Source organism: Glycine max, chromosome 2 (assembly GCF_000004515.6).
Source record: "Glycine max cultivar Williams 82 chromosome 2, Glycine_max_v4.0, whole genome shotgun sequence".
Classification (NCBI taxonomy): Eukaryota; Viridiplantae; Streptophyta; class Magnoliopsida; order Fabales; family Fabaceae; genus Glycine; species Glycine max.
The window spans coordinates 47,125,442-47,142,426 of NC_016089.4; the positions used below are offsets into that span (position 1 = coordinate 47,125,442).

Genomic DNA, 16,985 nt, shown 5'->3' on the forward strand with positions numbered 1-16,985 from the left:
TTTACCTATATATTCCCTCATCTCACTATAATATGGTAGTTAAATTCATAAATGAATAATAATACAAATATTTTATTTTTTAAAATACTTTTTTATTTATTTTTATCTCTTTTTATCACATTATAAATTCTATTATATTTTATATTTTATATTTTTTTTTCTTCTTTCTTGCTCTTGATGTCAAATAACAATACTGAGTATCATGTAACATTTTTATATGGAGATTTATTTTCATTGATATGTGCCTACATCAACATACAGACTCGTACAACCGCATAACAAAGTTATAAACTAAAAGAATAACAATAATAATGTGAGAAATATTTTAAGAAGAAATTCAGATATAGAATATGATGAGCCGTCCATCAATAGATTTGACCTTATCAAATGGTTTAGTTAAGCTGGTTGTTTTTGTTCATCACCTAACCACCCTCTTGAACAAAATTTAAAGCTTGCTTAGTGTCTTCTTCTTCTGGCGAAGAAGACTAAGTGCACATTAGAGAACCATATAATTCGAACAACGCGCCGTGAACCTAAACAACACTTGATGAATCCAGGCCAAAGGGAAGCATGCATCTTCTTTCTGCAAAAAACATGTTACCAAAGCTGCAAAGTATTGTTCTTGAGTAGGTTGTGAACGTGAAAGCTTCAACATGTTACGTGGAGAATCTTCCTCAAACTCTTGGCGATGGACATACCATGTTTTCTTGAGTTTTAGAGGAGAAGACACCCGTTTAGATTTTACAGATCACTTGTACGCTGCGTTGGTGCGAAAGGGAATCATAGCTTTTCGAGATGACAAACAACTCGAGAAAGGAGATGCGATTGCAGAAGAACTCCCTAAAGCAATTGAGGAGTCCCTTGGTGCCATAGTCATTCTCTCTGAGAACTATGCTTCTTCCTCTTGGTGTTTGGATGAGCTCAACAAAATTCTTGAATCAAATAGAGTTCTGGGGAGGGAAGTTTTTCCTGTCTTCTATGGGGTTAGTCCTGGTGAGGTTCAACACCAGAAGACCCAGAGTTTTTATGAGGCTTTTAAGAAACATGAAAGAAGATCTGGGAAAGACACAGAAAAGGTGCAAAAATGGAGAGATTCCTTGAAGGAACTTGGCCAAATTCCTGGTTGGGAGTCCAAACATTATCAGTAAGTTTTTCCTGCATTATTTTTTCTTTTAGCAACTATACTTCTTCTGTTTCCTTTTGCTTAATTACATTTTTTTTCATTTTAATTTTGATAATGTAAAATATTAGTCTCTTCAATTTTTTCTCCAGCAAATTAAGTCTTTCTATTTTTAAAATTCAGCAAACTTCATCTCTTATTATTAGTTTACATTATAAAATACATACTTTTGAACGAACCAAATATATCTTTAGTAAAATTTCTTAAATAAATATTTATTCTACTTACAATCAATTATACATCGATTATTGAAATAATTTAATTTTAGTATTTGTCTCAGTCACAACCTTGATAGATGTCTGTTGTATATATACATTGTTTTAGTGAAACATACATATGAAAACTTCATCCACACTCTGCAGGCATCAAACAGAGCTCATTGAAAATATTGTTGAATCGGTATGGACAAAACTTCGTCCTAAAATGCCATCTTTCAATGATGGGCTAATTGGAATTGGCTCTAGAGTTAAGAAAATGGATTCACTTCTAAGCATAGAATCGGAGGACGTTCGCTTTATCGGAATATGGGGCATGGGTGGCATTGGAAAGACAACAGTAGCGAGAGTTGTCTTCCAGAAAATCAAGGATCAGTTTGATGTTAGCTGCTTCCTTGACAACGTTAGAGAGATTTCTAGAGAAACCAATGGCATGCTTCGCTTGCAAACAAAACTTCTGTCTCATTTGGCAATAAAAGGCTTAGAAATTATCGATTTGGACGAAGGAAAGAACACAATAATAAACCTTTTATCCGAGAAGAAAGTTTTACTTGTCCTTGATGATGTTGATGACACTAGCCAACTAGGTAATTTGGCTAAGAGGGTAGAATGGTTTGGACGTGGGAGCAGAGTTATAATCACAACAAGAGACACACAAGTATTAATATCACATGGAGTAGTTGAAAATTACAACATTGAGTTCTTAAATTCGGATGAATCCCTTCAACTCTTGAGTCAGAAAGCCTTCAAAAGAGATGAACCTCTAGAGCATTATTTGGAGTTGTCAAAAGTTGTAGCCAAACATGCTGGAGGCCTTCCTTTGGCCTTGGAGCTTTTAGGTTCATTTCTTTGTGGAAGAAGTGAATTCCAATGGAGAGAAGTTGTGGATATGATAAAAGAAGTCTCTGCCAGTCATATTGTGATGAAATCGCTTAGAATAAGCTACAATGGGTTACCACGATGTCATAAAGCTTTGTTTCTTGATATTGCATGCTTCTTCAAAGGGAGGGTAAAAGAGCTTGCAACACAAACTCTAGAAATTTGTGACCGCTATCCAGCAGTTGGAATTGAACTTCTAGTTGAAAAATCATTGGCAACTTACGATGGCTTTACTATAGGGATGCATGACTTGCTTCAAGAAACAGCAAGGGAAATTGTTATAGAAGAATCTCATGTAGATGCTGGAAAACGTAGTAGGTTATGGTCTCTAGAGGACACAAATCAAGTATTAAAATACAGTAGGGTAAGATTATTTTTTTTTAACTAAATTTCAATTCATTTATATTGTAGAGTTTAATTATTATGTATTGTCTGCATAATTTTACATTCTTAATTAGTTAGATCATTGCCATGAAATTGAAGGTAATTATAATAGAATCAATAATCTTAGTGGTTTGTGATTGAATGATAATGTAAAAATCCATTATACTACATTCACTATTTACTCTATATTTCAATTCCTTATCATATGTCTCAATTTTATCTACATTATCCTCTGCTAGGAAAATGAATCGATTGAAGGCATAGCTTTGAACTCACCCGAAAAGGACGAAGCAAACTGGGATCCTGAAGCATTCTCAAGGATGTATAATCTTCGGCTACTTATCATAAGTTTTCCTATAAAACTTGCTCGTGGCCTCAAATGTCTTTGCAGTTCATTGAAATTTCTTCAGTGGAATGACTTTTCTTTGGAAACTCTGCCGCTTGGTGTGCAGCTAGATGAACTTGTAGAGTTGAAAATGTATTCCAGCAAAATAAAAAATATTTGGAATGGAAATCAAGTCAGTAGTTCAATTAAGATCTTGTTTTAACTTAATACTAGTATATATAATGTCTTGAAAAGCTAATTAATTTTTCATACTCTCTCATAATCATTTACTTTTTGTTCTGATTGGTCAGGCTTTTGCAAAGCTGAAGTTCATTGATTTGAGCTATTCTGAAGATCTAATTCAAACTCCAATAGTTTCTGGGGCTCCATGTCTTGAAAGAATGCTTCTTATAGGTTGTATAAACCTTGTTGAGGTTCACCCTTCAGTTGGACAGCACAAGAGACTTGTTGTATTGTGCATGAAGAACTGCAAAAATCTTCAAATCATGCCAAGAAAATTGGAAATGGATTCTTTGGAGGAATTGATTCTTTCTGGCTGCTCAAAGGTTAAAAAACTCCCAGAATTTGGAAAGAATATGAAATCTTTATCACTGCTTAGTGTGGAGAATTGCATAAATCTTCTTTGCCTACCAAATTCTATTTGCAATTTGAAATCTCTTAGAAAACTCAACATTTCTGGCTGCTCAAGATTGTCAACACTGCCTAATGGTTTGAATGAAAATGAGTCTTTGGAGGAGCTTGATGTGAGTGGCACAGCTATAAGAGAAATTACTTTATCAAAAGTTCGTTTAGAAAAACTTAAAGAGCTCTCCTTTGGTGGAAGGAAAGAACTAGCACCCAACTCACAAAACTTGCTTCTATGGATCTCAAAGTTTATGAGGCAACCAAATCTGAAGGAGTCAACCATGCCTCCTCTTTCCAGCTTACTTGCCTTGGTGTCCTTGGATTTAAGTTACTGCGACCTTAACGATGAATCATTTCCTAGCCACCTTGGTTCTCTATCATTGTTGCAGGATTTAGATCTAAGTGGTAACAATTTTGTTAACCCACCTGCCCAGTGCATTATTAATCTTTCTATGTTGCAGAATTTGTCCTTCAATGATTGCCCAAGACTTGAATCCTTGCCAGTGCTTCCACCAAATTTACAAGGCTTGTATGCAAATAATTGTCCTAAATTGAAACCATTTAATTTGGATGAAGAAATGCTATGGAAGATATATGAGACACAATCACGTATGGATCCGGTATGTTTGTTATACACTCCATCCTCCTTTCCTCTATCTCCAATGTTTCTGTCTTATTTTTATTAGGTTAAACTATTTATTTGGTCCCTATAGTTGCCATTATTTTAAGTTTTAGCCCTGTACAAGAAAATTGAAGATTTAATTCTTGAACAATTGTTGTAATAATAGTTTATCATTGCTAGAAAAATTATATACCAGTTTTACACCACCATGAAGTGTTGTTCTCTTATATTAATATTAATAATGGACCAAAGGACTAAAACTAACAGTTTTCTTATACAGAGATAAAAAGAAAAAAGAGCAACAGTAGGAACCAAAATGAATAGTTAAACCTTTTTTTATTAACTAGTTAAATTTATATAAAAAAAAATCCTTGTAACAGATTGAAGGGCCCGAGGTTTGGTTCATCATACCAGGGAATGAAATTCCATGTTGGTTTGACAATCAAAACTGCCTTGCAATTGATTCATCACATCATCCATATGACAAGTTGGGTTGTGATTCAGTTACATCAATAACAGTGGATGTACCTAAGGATTGCCAGTTAAGTAAATGGTGGGGAATTGCAGTATGCCTAGTATTAGAACCTTCAAATATGGAGGAGGAGGACTCATCTCGATCTTATGTGAGACCAACTTCTACAGGAAATGAGGAAATGTGCATTTATTATTGGGTCTGTAAAGCTCCTGATCGAGACCCTGACCCAAAGTTTCCTATAGCATCCAAGTTTGGACACTTGGTTTACAAACTCAATGACCCTTACATCCATATTATATTCTTGAGTGCTGATCATGTATATATTCAGCATTATCTAAGTGGGGAGCAAATCCAACTCCAATTGATATTTTTTGTGGAGAATTGTTCTAAGTCATGTAAGGCAACAATAAAGAAGTGCGGGTGCCGTGTGGTATGTAAGGAAAAAATTGAAGAATGGCGCAAGCACTCAGATGGTCTTAATATATCAAGATTAACAGAAGTGAATGATGATGAGGAATTTCGTCGTGAATTGGTGGTGGAAGAGCCTACTTCTCCAAATACATTCTCTTCAACGGACAAAACAGCAGTAAACACTGCCCTTGGTAAAATGATCTGACCATACAATATAATTCTTTTGGTTTATATATATATAATACATTCTGTTAGTATACATTCTTTTCATCTGAAGAAGAAAAAAATGTAAAATTTAATCTTTCAAATTACATAATATCACATGTGATTCCTGACTTCATGAATCTAAAATACTATAATTGCCCAATATTAAAAATATTCTTCGGTAACTTCCTACAAGCTGGTTAAAAAATGTTACATTAAGTGGATATTCTCAAGAAAATAACCTTAATAACTAGCTGGAAAGTCGATATATCAGCATATTTATACCATTTACTTTCTGCTATATGCATAACGTACGAATATTAAATTATTCAAAGAAAACAGGATAATATGGTATAGAAAGGTTCACGACAACATGATATGATAATAAGGATGTGTCGATTACGTTTTGCAGAAAGACTTTTCCATAATGCACAGATATAACTGGCAATCAACAGTTAAAAATGTTGAATAAGTTTGGAAACATACTGGAAGATGCTGATAATTTTTTGTTAAATACAATTCTTATTTAAGCTTTTATCTAGGATGGGACATTAAATTATGCTTTATCCATGCACTTTCATGGAACTCTACAAAAAAAATCGGGGGTTTTGTCCACAGAAACTGCAACTTGAACCATCCCATGATCCCCAACCAAACATATATAAGTGCTACTTGCTACTTTGTAACATTTTATATACATGCAGTTTGCCAATTACTAACCTTTTGGACTGTCAATATTTAGATTGTGATAATGCATAATGGCATGGATTTGGATACGCCTTCTGGGAAGCTAGAGAGACTTGTCAATTTTCACGGTATCAGTCTTTAATGACATATGTGTTCATAGATCTGTTGCTGATCTTACTTCACTTACGTTTTGTTCAGTTTCTGTAGTTTTGCGTTGCTTACATGTTTAGTTCTGCCATAGAAAACCTTTCAAAGAAAGTTCTACTTCTTGGCTACATTTTTGTTGTTTTGGTTGAAGGATCCTCCTCTGTTTTCCCTGAATCTTATGTATAACCTTCTCCTTTCGCCATAAATATAAATAGCCAATTAAGCAGAATAATTATACAGTATAGTTCCAATATAGATGTTAGATATTGGTATATTCACATGCCATCAGGGATACATAAGTCAAATTATGTATCTCCCATTGTACAGTAATGTTGCTTTTAAAGATCATAGAATTAAATCTTTATATTCCTGTGATAGTGAGTCAAATACTAGTATATATTGGGTCAAAATTTATTAACCAGCTGCAACCCTGTTTACTTAAATCCATGATGAAATGTAACAATTCAGTGAGTGTTTGGATGAGTCCTAATAAAATTGATTTTATAGAATTCATTTTGAAGTGTTGTAATTTGAGTGTTTATATTATAAAAGCAAATTAACGGCAAAACTCATTATAAAAAAATTTATCCAACACAAAAACTAAAATTAAAACTATATGTATGTTTGGAACGCGGTGCATTGGTGCCAACTCAATTGTTTTTTCAAATTCATAGTAAAGCAAGTCTTAGTTGCTTCTAATTTTTCAATTATCCACCGCAATCTTTGAAGCTGGAATCAATTCAACTATGTATCCAAACATGCACTACGTTAACTTAGAATCAATAATGAATCCAGAACTAATTCTTTAACATGAAACTAAAATTGTGAAAATTTATTCAAAATCATGTTGAGTAATCTTTCAAAATAATTTTAAAGAATTTTAGATGGAACTAAACACTCTCAATATGCACACCCAACGGATGGAACAGATTATGGCTACTTGGCTTAGTATGACCAGTGTCTGACTTTCTGTTGGTCTTTGTTTTCTCCACAAAATTGTATGTGTAAGGATTTGTTTTGTTTTATTTTTGAAGTTCCTTCCCCACCTTCTTAATGTATTTAGTTGTTAAGAGTCATTTTCTGGATTAGGGCCATTTTAACAATTTACTAAAAGAGGGTCCTTTTCAAACTAATTATCAAATTGGTGCTGTTTTTGCCACTCAGCACAAAAGTAGTCGTCAATCTACAATTGGTGATTTCTATGTCATGTGATTTTTTTTTTTTTTATTTCAGACTAATTAGTACGTGTGTTTTGTAGATTTATAAATCCCTTGGCAACAGGAATTGGGTTTATTCTCTGCTTCATAGTCGATACTTCTATAAATATCTTTTGAATTAAAATCATGAGCTAGCAAGAGAACAAAATTTATGCTGGGTCTCCGGAATAATGCAATGTATCAGTCAATTCAAATACTCTAGTACTACAAAGATCTCATCTAATTTTCCAGAAGCTGATGAGTATAAATTAATTTTAATTTATGAAAAAAACTGATTCATTTCCTATTAGTGCTAAACAAAAAAAAGTTTACTGTAATTTCAGCCTGCTGTTGTCTGCATGTTAAAATATGATGTGGTATGTCGATGTTGGTTCTTGAGTAATCTACTGTTGCTGTCTATAAAGAAGGCGAAGGAAGAAAGTCTAAAATGTAAAATTAATGTTCAACAAAAAAAAAATGTAAAATTAATAATAAAAATATTATTATTGATATTAAAAGGTCAAAATATAAAAATATCCTGGGGATTAATTAAAATGTAAAAAGCACATGCATGGACGCACCGAATAGAAGAGACGGAGAGCATAGTAGACAAAATGTCATATGACCAATGCTCGAAACATCATACCAAGACAGTGATAGAATCCGAAACCACAAGATGACATCAAAGAGTTGTTGCTGTCAAAGTGATCATGCGAAGTAGAATATCAATGTATATAGTTCCCAATATGATTTTTTTTTTTTTTTTATCAATATACGTACACTCTAATTGGACTCAGAGCAAGAAACTATGGAACAAGAATGAATGGTTTGGAAATTGGAATCTCTGTGAGGAAGAACATGGCATGTGACTTAGAGCTAAATGACAATTTGGGGTTGCAGGTGGAGAGAGAAACCGACTTCTGTAACAGAGCTCGTGGTTGAAGCTTCAAGACACACCAGGTGGCGCACCACCTACTCTATTTGTCCACTTTTAATGGAATGTGGACTTTCCTCAGTGTTTTTTACACTCTAATTGAGTCATATTGTTGAAAATGAAAACTGTTAAACTAGGATATGTTGGAACTCCTTTTGTTTTGATCCATTAAAAATCTTTTTTTTTTTTAAAGAATCATCACACATATTTCTATAGTGATGCTATAGCAACTGCATACCCTTTGTTTGAAAAAAAAAAAACACACAAATATATTTCATGGGAATAATCATATTCGAGTTTATTAAGATATTATTATTATTATTATTATTATTATTATTATTATTATGAATAACAGTTCTTTCGGCAAATAACCTAACATTCCTAAGACTCAATATTACTGACTAAATGTGACAGTAAAAATCTAACACGATAAATAAAAGGAGAAAATGATTAAGTCCTCCTTAATTGGCAGGAGTATGTTGTTTGTCCGATGGTGTTGAGAATTAATTAAGATAAAGCTTTTAACAGGAGTATTAATATAGAAAAAAATCAATTAATGAAATAAAATAATTTAAATTTCTTATATAAATTAAAATTAATTTATATATTTTAATATTATTTATTAGCACAAAGCACTTACATAGTTATAAATTTATAAAATTGTACATTAAAAGTAAAAAATTTATTTTGTTTAGAAACTTCTCATAAATTAAAAGGTTAACTATTTTTTTGTGAGCAAAAGTTAATCTAAATTGACCTAAATGATATGCGCATCTTAAATAGAAGAGTTATACTATTTATATTAATTTTCTTACAAAAATTTTATAATATTATTTGATTTATCTCTTTTCATTATACCATTTAACATATTTCGCTTTCTCTTTTCTCTTTTTTTTTTTTTCTCTCTGATCAATATACAAACTTTTGCATAGTTTTGATGTAAAAAGATAATTTCTCATTTGAGAACTATAGAAGACTATGTCAATAGGATTGCGTCATCATGTTGAAGACATCATGTATATACAAATGTACTAAATTATAATCATGCAATGAAGGCTTTTATCACAGACCAGAACGTGAGGATCTACCTAAGCAGAATGTGAGGATCTATTTCCCATCAAACGGTAAATAGGAATTTGCATTAAAAAGTTGGCACTTTTTAGTTTTTTTGGACATAAACTAGCATAGATGCATACACAACATAATGTCACAAGTTAACTATATGAATCTTTATTCACATGGGTTCAAGTTCCCTGGCCCAGCCAAGGACATATTGGGTGGGAAAACTATTATATGAAAGAAGGTGCACTTTTAGGTTGTCACAAATTGTTAGCATGATGCAGAGAATGTCATGTATAATTTATGGCCAACTTTTGGACGTCTCTGTTTCTAAAACTTGTTGCCATTAGCCACTGCAGCATGTCGAAGATGCGAATTTCAGTTTAATTCTTTCGTCATCTGATAAATAATTGTAACAAACTGGCTTCTTAATTAGTACAATAAACTGTATTTTAATACTTTAAGAAATGGTTAAACTAATAATAATGTGTTTGGATTTCCCTTTAAAAAATTTAAAATCATAATTTGAGTGAAAACTTAAACAAAGCAAAACAAAACTTGTGTTCAAATCATATATATGGAAACATTGCACATACTAAGTACTAACTCGTCAATTGCATCCGGTGTATGTTAGGAGTTAGGATATTCTACATGTTTATCGTATAAATGAAAGAGGAAATTGATTCAATCGAGATTCATAATAACTTTTTAGCAGGATTTGTTGACAATGAACTCTGCAAATCATTAACATTGTAAACAGGAATTATTCGCTGTAACCTTTCACTGTTACCTTATCTGCTGGAAGTTGGCTTTTTTCTTTTCTAACGGCCACTTTGAAAGCTTCTCTTCCCATTGACACTTTTGATTTTAATTTCTCATTTGAGAATTATAAAAGACTGTGTCAAGAGGATTATGTCATCACGTTGAAGACTATATTGAAATGTAAATAATCATCCAATGAAGGCTTTTTCACAAACCAGAACATGAGGATCCACCAAATATTTTTTTTAGAGACTATGTGTATTTTTTTTAACTGAAGTTAATTTTGTTTGAGTTGATGAGATCAGCATAAACAATAAAAGATTTCTTTTAAATGTTCATTATTAACAACATACTTAAGACATGAATTTAAGATTATCAATTAAACAAATAATTTCATTTTAATTCATCTACGTGATGACGACGATGATCCATCAAACATGTAACACAGTTCCCTTTAAAAAAAGGCATGAAAAAGTTAGCACATTTCACAAATGAAATAGCATAGATGCATACATAACATAATGTCAAAAGTTAACTGTATGTATCTTTACTCACATGGATTCAAGCTCCCGGGCCCAGCCGAAAACATATAGGGAAAAATCTTATATAAAAGAAGATGCACTTTTGGTTGTGTAATTGCTAGTATATGCAGAGAATGTCATGTATATAATTTATGGCCAACTTTTGACGTCTTTGTTTCTTTTTCTTTTCTTTTTTTGCCATTAGCTACTGCAGGAGGCCGAAGATGATGAGGATTTCAGTTTAGTTCTTCCTTCAACTAATAAATTAAATAGTAACTAATTGATTTCTTGTTTGGTACAATAAACTATTTTAATACCCTTTCTCCTCATTTTTACATGACTCAATTAATTAATTAATTTAGTTAGCCTTATTGAATTTATCTTAAATTTATACATTTATAAATTATCTCTAGCATTTTATTCATAATACTTTTATTTATTTTTATAAAAAAGAACCGGAGAAAATACTTTAAGAAATGATAAAACAATTAATGTGTTTGGATTTCACTCGAAAAAAACTTAAAGTCATAATTTGAGTGAAAAGTTTAAAGATTATACTAGTAAAAACAGAAAAAAAAAAAAAAAAAACTTTTGGGTAAATCATGATATATGGGACATTGCACACTCGAACTCGTCAATTGCATCCGTTGGATTGAACTGGGTTCGGATATTCTACATGTTCATTGTGTAAATGAAAGAGGGAATTGATATAATCGAGATTCATAGTTACTTTTAGCAGTATTTGTTGAAAATGAACTCTGCAAATCATTAAATTGAAAACAGAAACTATTAGCTATTATCAGTCTATTACCTTTCACTGTTACCTTATATTATGGGAGTTGTCTTTTGCTTTCTTTTTTATGGCCGTTAGGCTGGTTTGAAAGCTTCCCATCCCATTGACTTTGTCTCCCTCGCCGTTTGTACAGGCACTGCAACCCTGATTATTCAATTCATGATTCTCTTAACCTAGTTTTTTTTTATTTATAATTATTTTATTTATAAATGTTAGAAAATACGAGTCTTTTAACATGAAAATAATTAAGTTATATAAAGATGGTCAGAAGTAAATAATTTCGAGTTAAATTTTTTTATTAGAAATTATTAATTAAGATAGGAGATTGAGAGAAATTATAATACTGTTGAAGTATTGTAAATGTGAATATGAACTTTCAGATCGTATAAAAGTAGACAGATTGGGTTATATATAAATGAGAATCATCCACAATTTTAATATTTTTAACTGATGTGAAATTTATTTATATAATTTATTTGTGATTTATTAACAAAAATCTCTCGATATTTTATCATGGTCCTGTTCCCAACAGAGACAAAGAAAAGAAGAATGAGAATATTTAAATGTATTATATTATTTCCAAATTACATTTCACCATTCTTATTTGTAATGTGATTTGTTTATGTTATTTTCGTCTCGTATTTCCATGTCTGCTGACAAATCAGGTAGTGGTATTCTGGCTATTCATTAATCATTATAGCTTCTGTCTCTTCAACCATAAATAGCCATAATAAAAGAATTCAAGTATAGAAAAAGCACGAAGTCACAGTAATATCACTACAGCATTTTTTTTTTAAATTCATGAAAAAAAATACAAAGTCTTTGCTAAAAGTTAAAATCATTAAAATTAAATTGCAGCATCATTAAAAATATAAATAATAATTTTTCAAGTGTATTCTAAGTAACCATTGCCTTTTTCTATATGCAACAATTTTTCCTCTTATAACCACACCACAATAATAATAATAATAAAAAAAAACATTGCCTAAACTATCACAGTAAGCAACAGTTTCGATTTTCATATCACCTATAATACATTATAGCTAAGATTCAAATATGTCATCACAAATACTTCAGACGGCATTGTTAACTATGAAAACTGTTACCTAATATATTTTAAAAACAATTTTAACCATTAACAAAAATTAAGTATTTACTAAAGAAAAAAGAAGAAAAAAACAGTCATGTGTGAGAAGTCTCTACTCTCCATGCTATTGCTTTATTTGCTTTTGTGCTATTCGTTATGGAAATCATTTTTCATTTTAAAATTTCAGCAACACTGCATGTGATCACCACTTAGTTTTTATCTCACAAACCCTACTCACTTCTTTTCTTGGATGAAAAAAGGCTGCAAGTTGTGAATTTTGGTCCCACGAGGATGACTCACCCCACAGTCCAAATAAAGCTAAATATACTGAATAATAAGTAGATTTGTAGGTATACTGTCCTATAATTATAAGAGCTGCCACTTAACTTCACAAGCAATTAGTCAATTAGAGGATACACTCTAGTTCAACTAAACGGAGAAAAATAGTCTCAACCTATGCGTGGTTAAATAACATTAGTCATGTACGGGATTAAAAATAAGAAAAGAATCTCCTCTTGTATAATTCTTAGACATGTTTTACTTCAATTTAAACTTTCTTTCGAAGTGAAATGCTGGAAGTTAATATTTCTTTCATATAATCCTTCGGAACAAAAATTTAAAAAGGTCATGGGATGCAGTGGAAGAAAAAGGTACTTCTCTTAAACTATTGGCTTAAAATATGACGAAACCTGAAGAACAACTATGACCACTTCAGGAATCATAAAGATAAAGTCTACTGCAAAGTAAAAAAAAAAAAAAAAACTTAGATACAAATTACTTTAGTCCCAACCGTTAAATTAATTTAGCTACCCCATTCCCAGTTCCCACCAACTGGAAGAAAAGTCAACATTTATTAACTAACATAATCCATAACCCCAAAAAATCTTAAAACTAATATAACCACCAAGAAGTAATTTATCTTCTCTTCCTAGTTTCACACTTCCAGACACCTCATAACATACTTTACACAAAGCAAAATCAGCCAGACGCATATTCTCATGCGGGAATATCTCTGTCCTCTTCAGCTTTTAGTATCCAGTAGGAAACTCGCAGCTACCATACTCTGCACAATAATAACTTTGGTTAATTATGCTCACAAAAACATAATACTCGTATGAATTAAGAAATAAAAAACACAAAGTACAATTGTTAAAGCCCCCACCCACAAACTAGGATTTTTAAAAGGCGTCATTAGAATCCAATGTTTGACTCATTGACCGTCTTTATGGGTTGTCCCTTCGGGAATAGGGTTCACCAAAATTGTGATTAAAAAAAGGCATTTTTTTCATAGACCAAGTAACACAACACTATAGCACCGTAATTATAATGGACCCCTATAGTACACTCTACCCAATAAAGTTACGCCACGTCGTTATCAGAAAAGATTCCCCCTTGTCAACCCTATCACGTGCCTCTTTTATGTCTTTCCACTGACCTGTCCTGTCGTGCACCATTTCTCTCACCCGCTCAAGTTAGCAGCCCAACATAACACTATTCTAAACTACACCCAATTACAACATAATTGAAAAAATATTAAAAAGGGGTTTTTATAGAATACTTACTCGGCTCCTGCGTGACAACGTACGACGTACCCCCGAAATAGCAGCTACCACCCTTGCGCGACTGCTTCTGGTAATAACTGTTGAACGCGAAAGAAGCGTGGGCCACAAGCGTGTTAGGATCGTAACACGTGGAACCGCGCTGAATCGGACGGCAATCAGCACCTCCCTCACCACAAGCGAAATCTAGAGCCGCCTGCAGCTTAACCTTATCCGCATCCGGGTTTGCAACGCACCACGTGTTTCCAGTGGTACTCTTGGAGACCCCGCCGCTCACAACCGGCGCCGGCGCCGGCGTTCCCTTCTGCTGTCCGCCGCCGCTCACCGGCGCCGGACGATCGTGGTAGTCCTTGAGTTCCTCCGTCGTTAACGGAACATTGTAAACCCTCCTCTCGTCAGGGTAGAAAAGCCCAAAGTTTCTCTCGGAAGTAGGCCCGGGCTTCTGGTTCTCATTAAAAAGCGCGAACAGAAAAACGATGAGATCCGCTTTGGGCCTGAGAGGGGTCCCACCAGCGGTCAAGATCTTACGGACGAGATTCCCGTTGTACGCAGCAGCGTTGTCTACACTCGCACCCACCTCATTACTATCTCCCTTAGAAGGCCAACCTGTTTCGGTAACCACGATCTTAACGTCGTCGTATTTCAAAGCACTTAGCGCGGAGAAAACGGCGTCAATTTGGGCGTCAAATAGGTTATAATATCTCAACCCGTTACCGGGATCCACCACTCCGGGGTTATCACGGAACAGAGCGTAGTCTAAAGAGATGACGTCAGCGTTGGACTCATACGCGAAGAACGGGTACACGTTAACCATAAGGTATGACCCGGTTTCGCGGAGGAAGTCTAGCATGGGCTTGAAAACGGGTTCAACAAGTTCGGGTCGGAACGACCCGGCGGAGGAAGGGTAAGAGTTTGCTAGTGCGGAAAGTGCAATGGGGGAGGAAACCTTAATGTCTTTGTCGAGGTTGTGTTTGGTGAGGGCTTTTTGGATGTTCTTCATGGCGGGTACGAGGAACTTGGTGGTGTTGTGTGGGTCCACGAAAACCTCGTTGCCGACCGCAATGGCTTCGATTTGGGTGTGTGGGTAGTATGCGGCGACGTTCCTTTCGACCCATGAGGATGCAAAGGAGGGAGCTTTGGCTGCTGCGAAGAGTTGCTGGTTTGGAAGATCAACCGTCACTCTGATTCCGGATCCGGATAGTGCCCGGAGCACTGCTGGGTCGGTGTCGTAGACTTTGACACGTGTCAGTCCTTGCGATTTGAGGAGGTGAACGACCTTAACCGCGGAGGGAAGGTTGTTCGCTATTCGACCGTAGTTAACTCCAATGGAACCTCCATCTGAAACAAACAAACAATGTAGGATAAAAGTGTTAACTTTATTATGAAAAAAATGAAAGAAAAGAAAGAGAGAAATGAACTTGTAGAGGTGAGCATTGCCTGCGAGGGTGAGGGAGAGGAGAATGGTGAGGACGATGAAGCGATGCATTCTCTGCTTCTGTGGAGAGAAACAGAGCGAGAGAGAGAGAGAGGCTCTGGTTTTGCGTTTTGTGTTTGTTTTCGGATGTGTTGTTGAGGATGTTTCTGGGAATGTGGTGTGCAGAGAGTGTGTTTCTGCGGAGCAAGTGGGTGACGTGAGAGAGAGTGGGGTGTGTTTGTTAGTATTATCTATGAAGAGAGGGTGTTGAGGGAAACGAGGTGGTGGGAAGGGTGAGAGAGAAAGTGGGACCCACTAAGTGTAAGTGACATTAACAAATGGACGAGTGATTATAGGACCACCATCCATCACTCATGCCCTGGTGGCCAGTTGGCCTGCTGCCTCATGATGCAGATGAAGTTCAAGAACTGCAGGCATCCGCGTTTGGCCCACCAAACAGAACCTTAGATCGCGATTTCCATGTTTTTATTATTAAATTCATTTTTTAATTATATGATTATGGACACTTTTTGTGGTGCATGAATTATGATTTTCTGTAGGTTTTTTTTTTTCTTTCTTTAAGTAAAGAAACAGCCGAAAAAAGGCCAATTTAAGAATGAGAATGAAAATTGACTATGGCGTTTTGTTCATTGCTGTATTTAAGTTCTCGACCTCACAGTGGATAGTGTTTTGGAGGAGCTGCTATCATCCAACAATGATAAAGAAACAAAAAAAACATGGTCATATTAATTTCATGTATTTTTTTAGAAGTGATGGTAAAATCCAGTTTTACATCATTGTCTTGACAGATCTTTTCTGGCTTTTTTATTTTTATTTTTACCTTTCTGAACAATATCTTACAGATTACACCAAAATTGAGTGTCTTACAAATGGTTTGTATCTTCGCTTTTGCACCTAATCCGTGAAGCTAATTAATCTAATAGAGCCTTTGCAGATGAGGGTCGAATGTGTAGCACATTGTTTGCGAAATTTTCTTGGTAACGTATGAGTAAAGAGCAATTAATGACTCCAACGTATATCATTTATGTCAATCCAAAAATACCAATAAAGTTTTACTTCAAACCTTACAACATACGTACTCCTATAATAGTTTTTTTTTCTTCTTTTTTTCTCCTTTGTTGAAGCAAGATATCTGAATAGCAGAAAATTGCAAGATTTTTTTTATATGCAAGATGAGAAAATTGAATCCCTATAGCTATACTTAAAGAAACAAATTCTTTCCTCTTTTTATGTAAGAAAAAAGAGGAGGAGACCTTGGAATTTTTTTTAGTTAATGTCAATTTTGTACATCTACATCTAAAAATAAAGTTTTCAAGTGGTACCATGGGTTGTATTTTTTATTCCTATTTTTATATTTTAATAATGTTTTCATATGAGGAAAAGGAATGAGCGAGTAGGAAACGATGTATCATGTATTGTTTGATATATCTTCTTTTTTCTAATTAATTTTTGAGTTTTATGATCT

At 33.9% G+C, this 16,985-nt stretch overlaps 2 protein-coding genes and 1 long non-coding RNA gene across 4 annotated transcripts; 1 reads left to right on the forward strand and 2 right to left on the reverse strand.

Annotated features, from left to right (window-relative positions):
• Positions 1–370: 370 nt before the first annotated feature.
• On the forward strand, positions 371–7,792 carry LOC100799850 (TMV resistance protein N). 2 transcript variants are annotated; one of them, XR_001385899.3, is made up of 7 exons: positions 371–1,144; positions 1,543–2,638; positions 2,898–3,176; positions 3,295–4,248; positions 4,631–5,327; positions 6,083–6,155; positions 7,433–7,792. XR_001385899.3 is itself a non-coding variant. In XM_003518400.5 (6 exons), the coding sequence occupies exons 1-6, from the start codon at positions 654–656 to the stop codon at positions 6,097–6,099; spliced, it is 3,534 nt and encodes a 1,177-aa protein (XP_003518448.2). In that variant the 5' UTR covers positions 371–653; the 3' UTR covers positions 6,100–7,418. The 2 variants fall into 2 exon arrangements, 1 of the variants encoding a protein (XP_003518448.2); XM_003518400.5 differs by lacking the exon at positions 7,433–7,792 and having other exon boundaries at positions 6,083–7,418.
• A 2,164-nt stretch (positions 7,793–9,956) lies between these two features.
• Positions 9,957–11,800, reverse strand: LOC121173470 (uncharacterized). The gene is made up of 2 exons (XR_005888394.1): positions 10,681–11,800; positions 9,957–10,259 (listed from the first exon to the last, which is right to left on the reverse strand). It is a non-coding gene; the product is annotated as an uncharacterized lncRNA (long non-coding RNA).
• A 1,364-nt stretch (positions 11,801–13,164) lies between these two features.
• LOC100800383 (glucan endo-1,3-beta-glucosidase 12) lies at positions 13,165–15,975 on the reverse strand. The gene is made up of 3 exons (XM_006575518.4): positions 15,523–15,975; positions 14,089–15,423; positions 13,165–13,589 (listed from the first exon to the last, which is right to left on the reverse strand). The coding sequence occupies exons 1-3, from the start codon at positions 15,569–15,571 to the stop codon at positions 13,555–13,557; spliced, it is 1,419 nt and encodes a 472-aa protein (XP_006575581.1). The 5' UTR covers positions 15,572–15,975; the 3' UTR covers positions 13,165–13,554.
• Between the last annotated feature and the right edge of the window lie 1,010 nt (positions 15,976–16,985).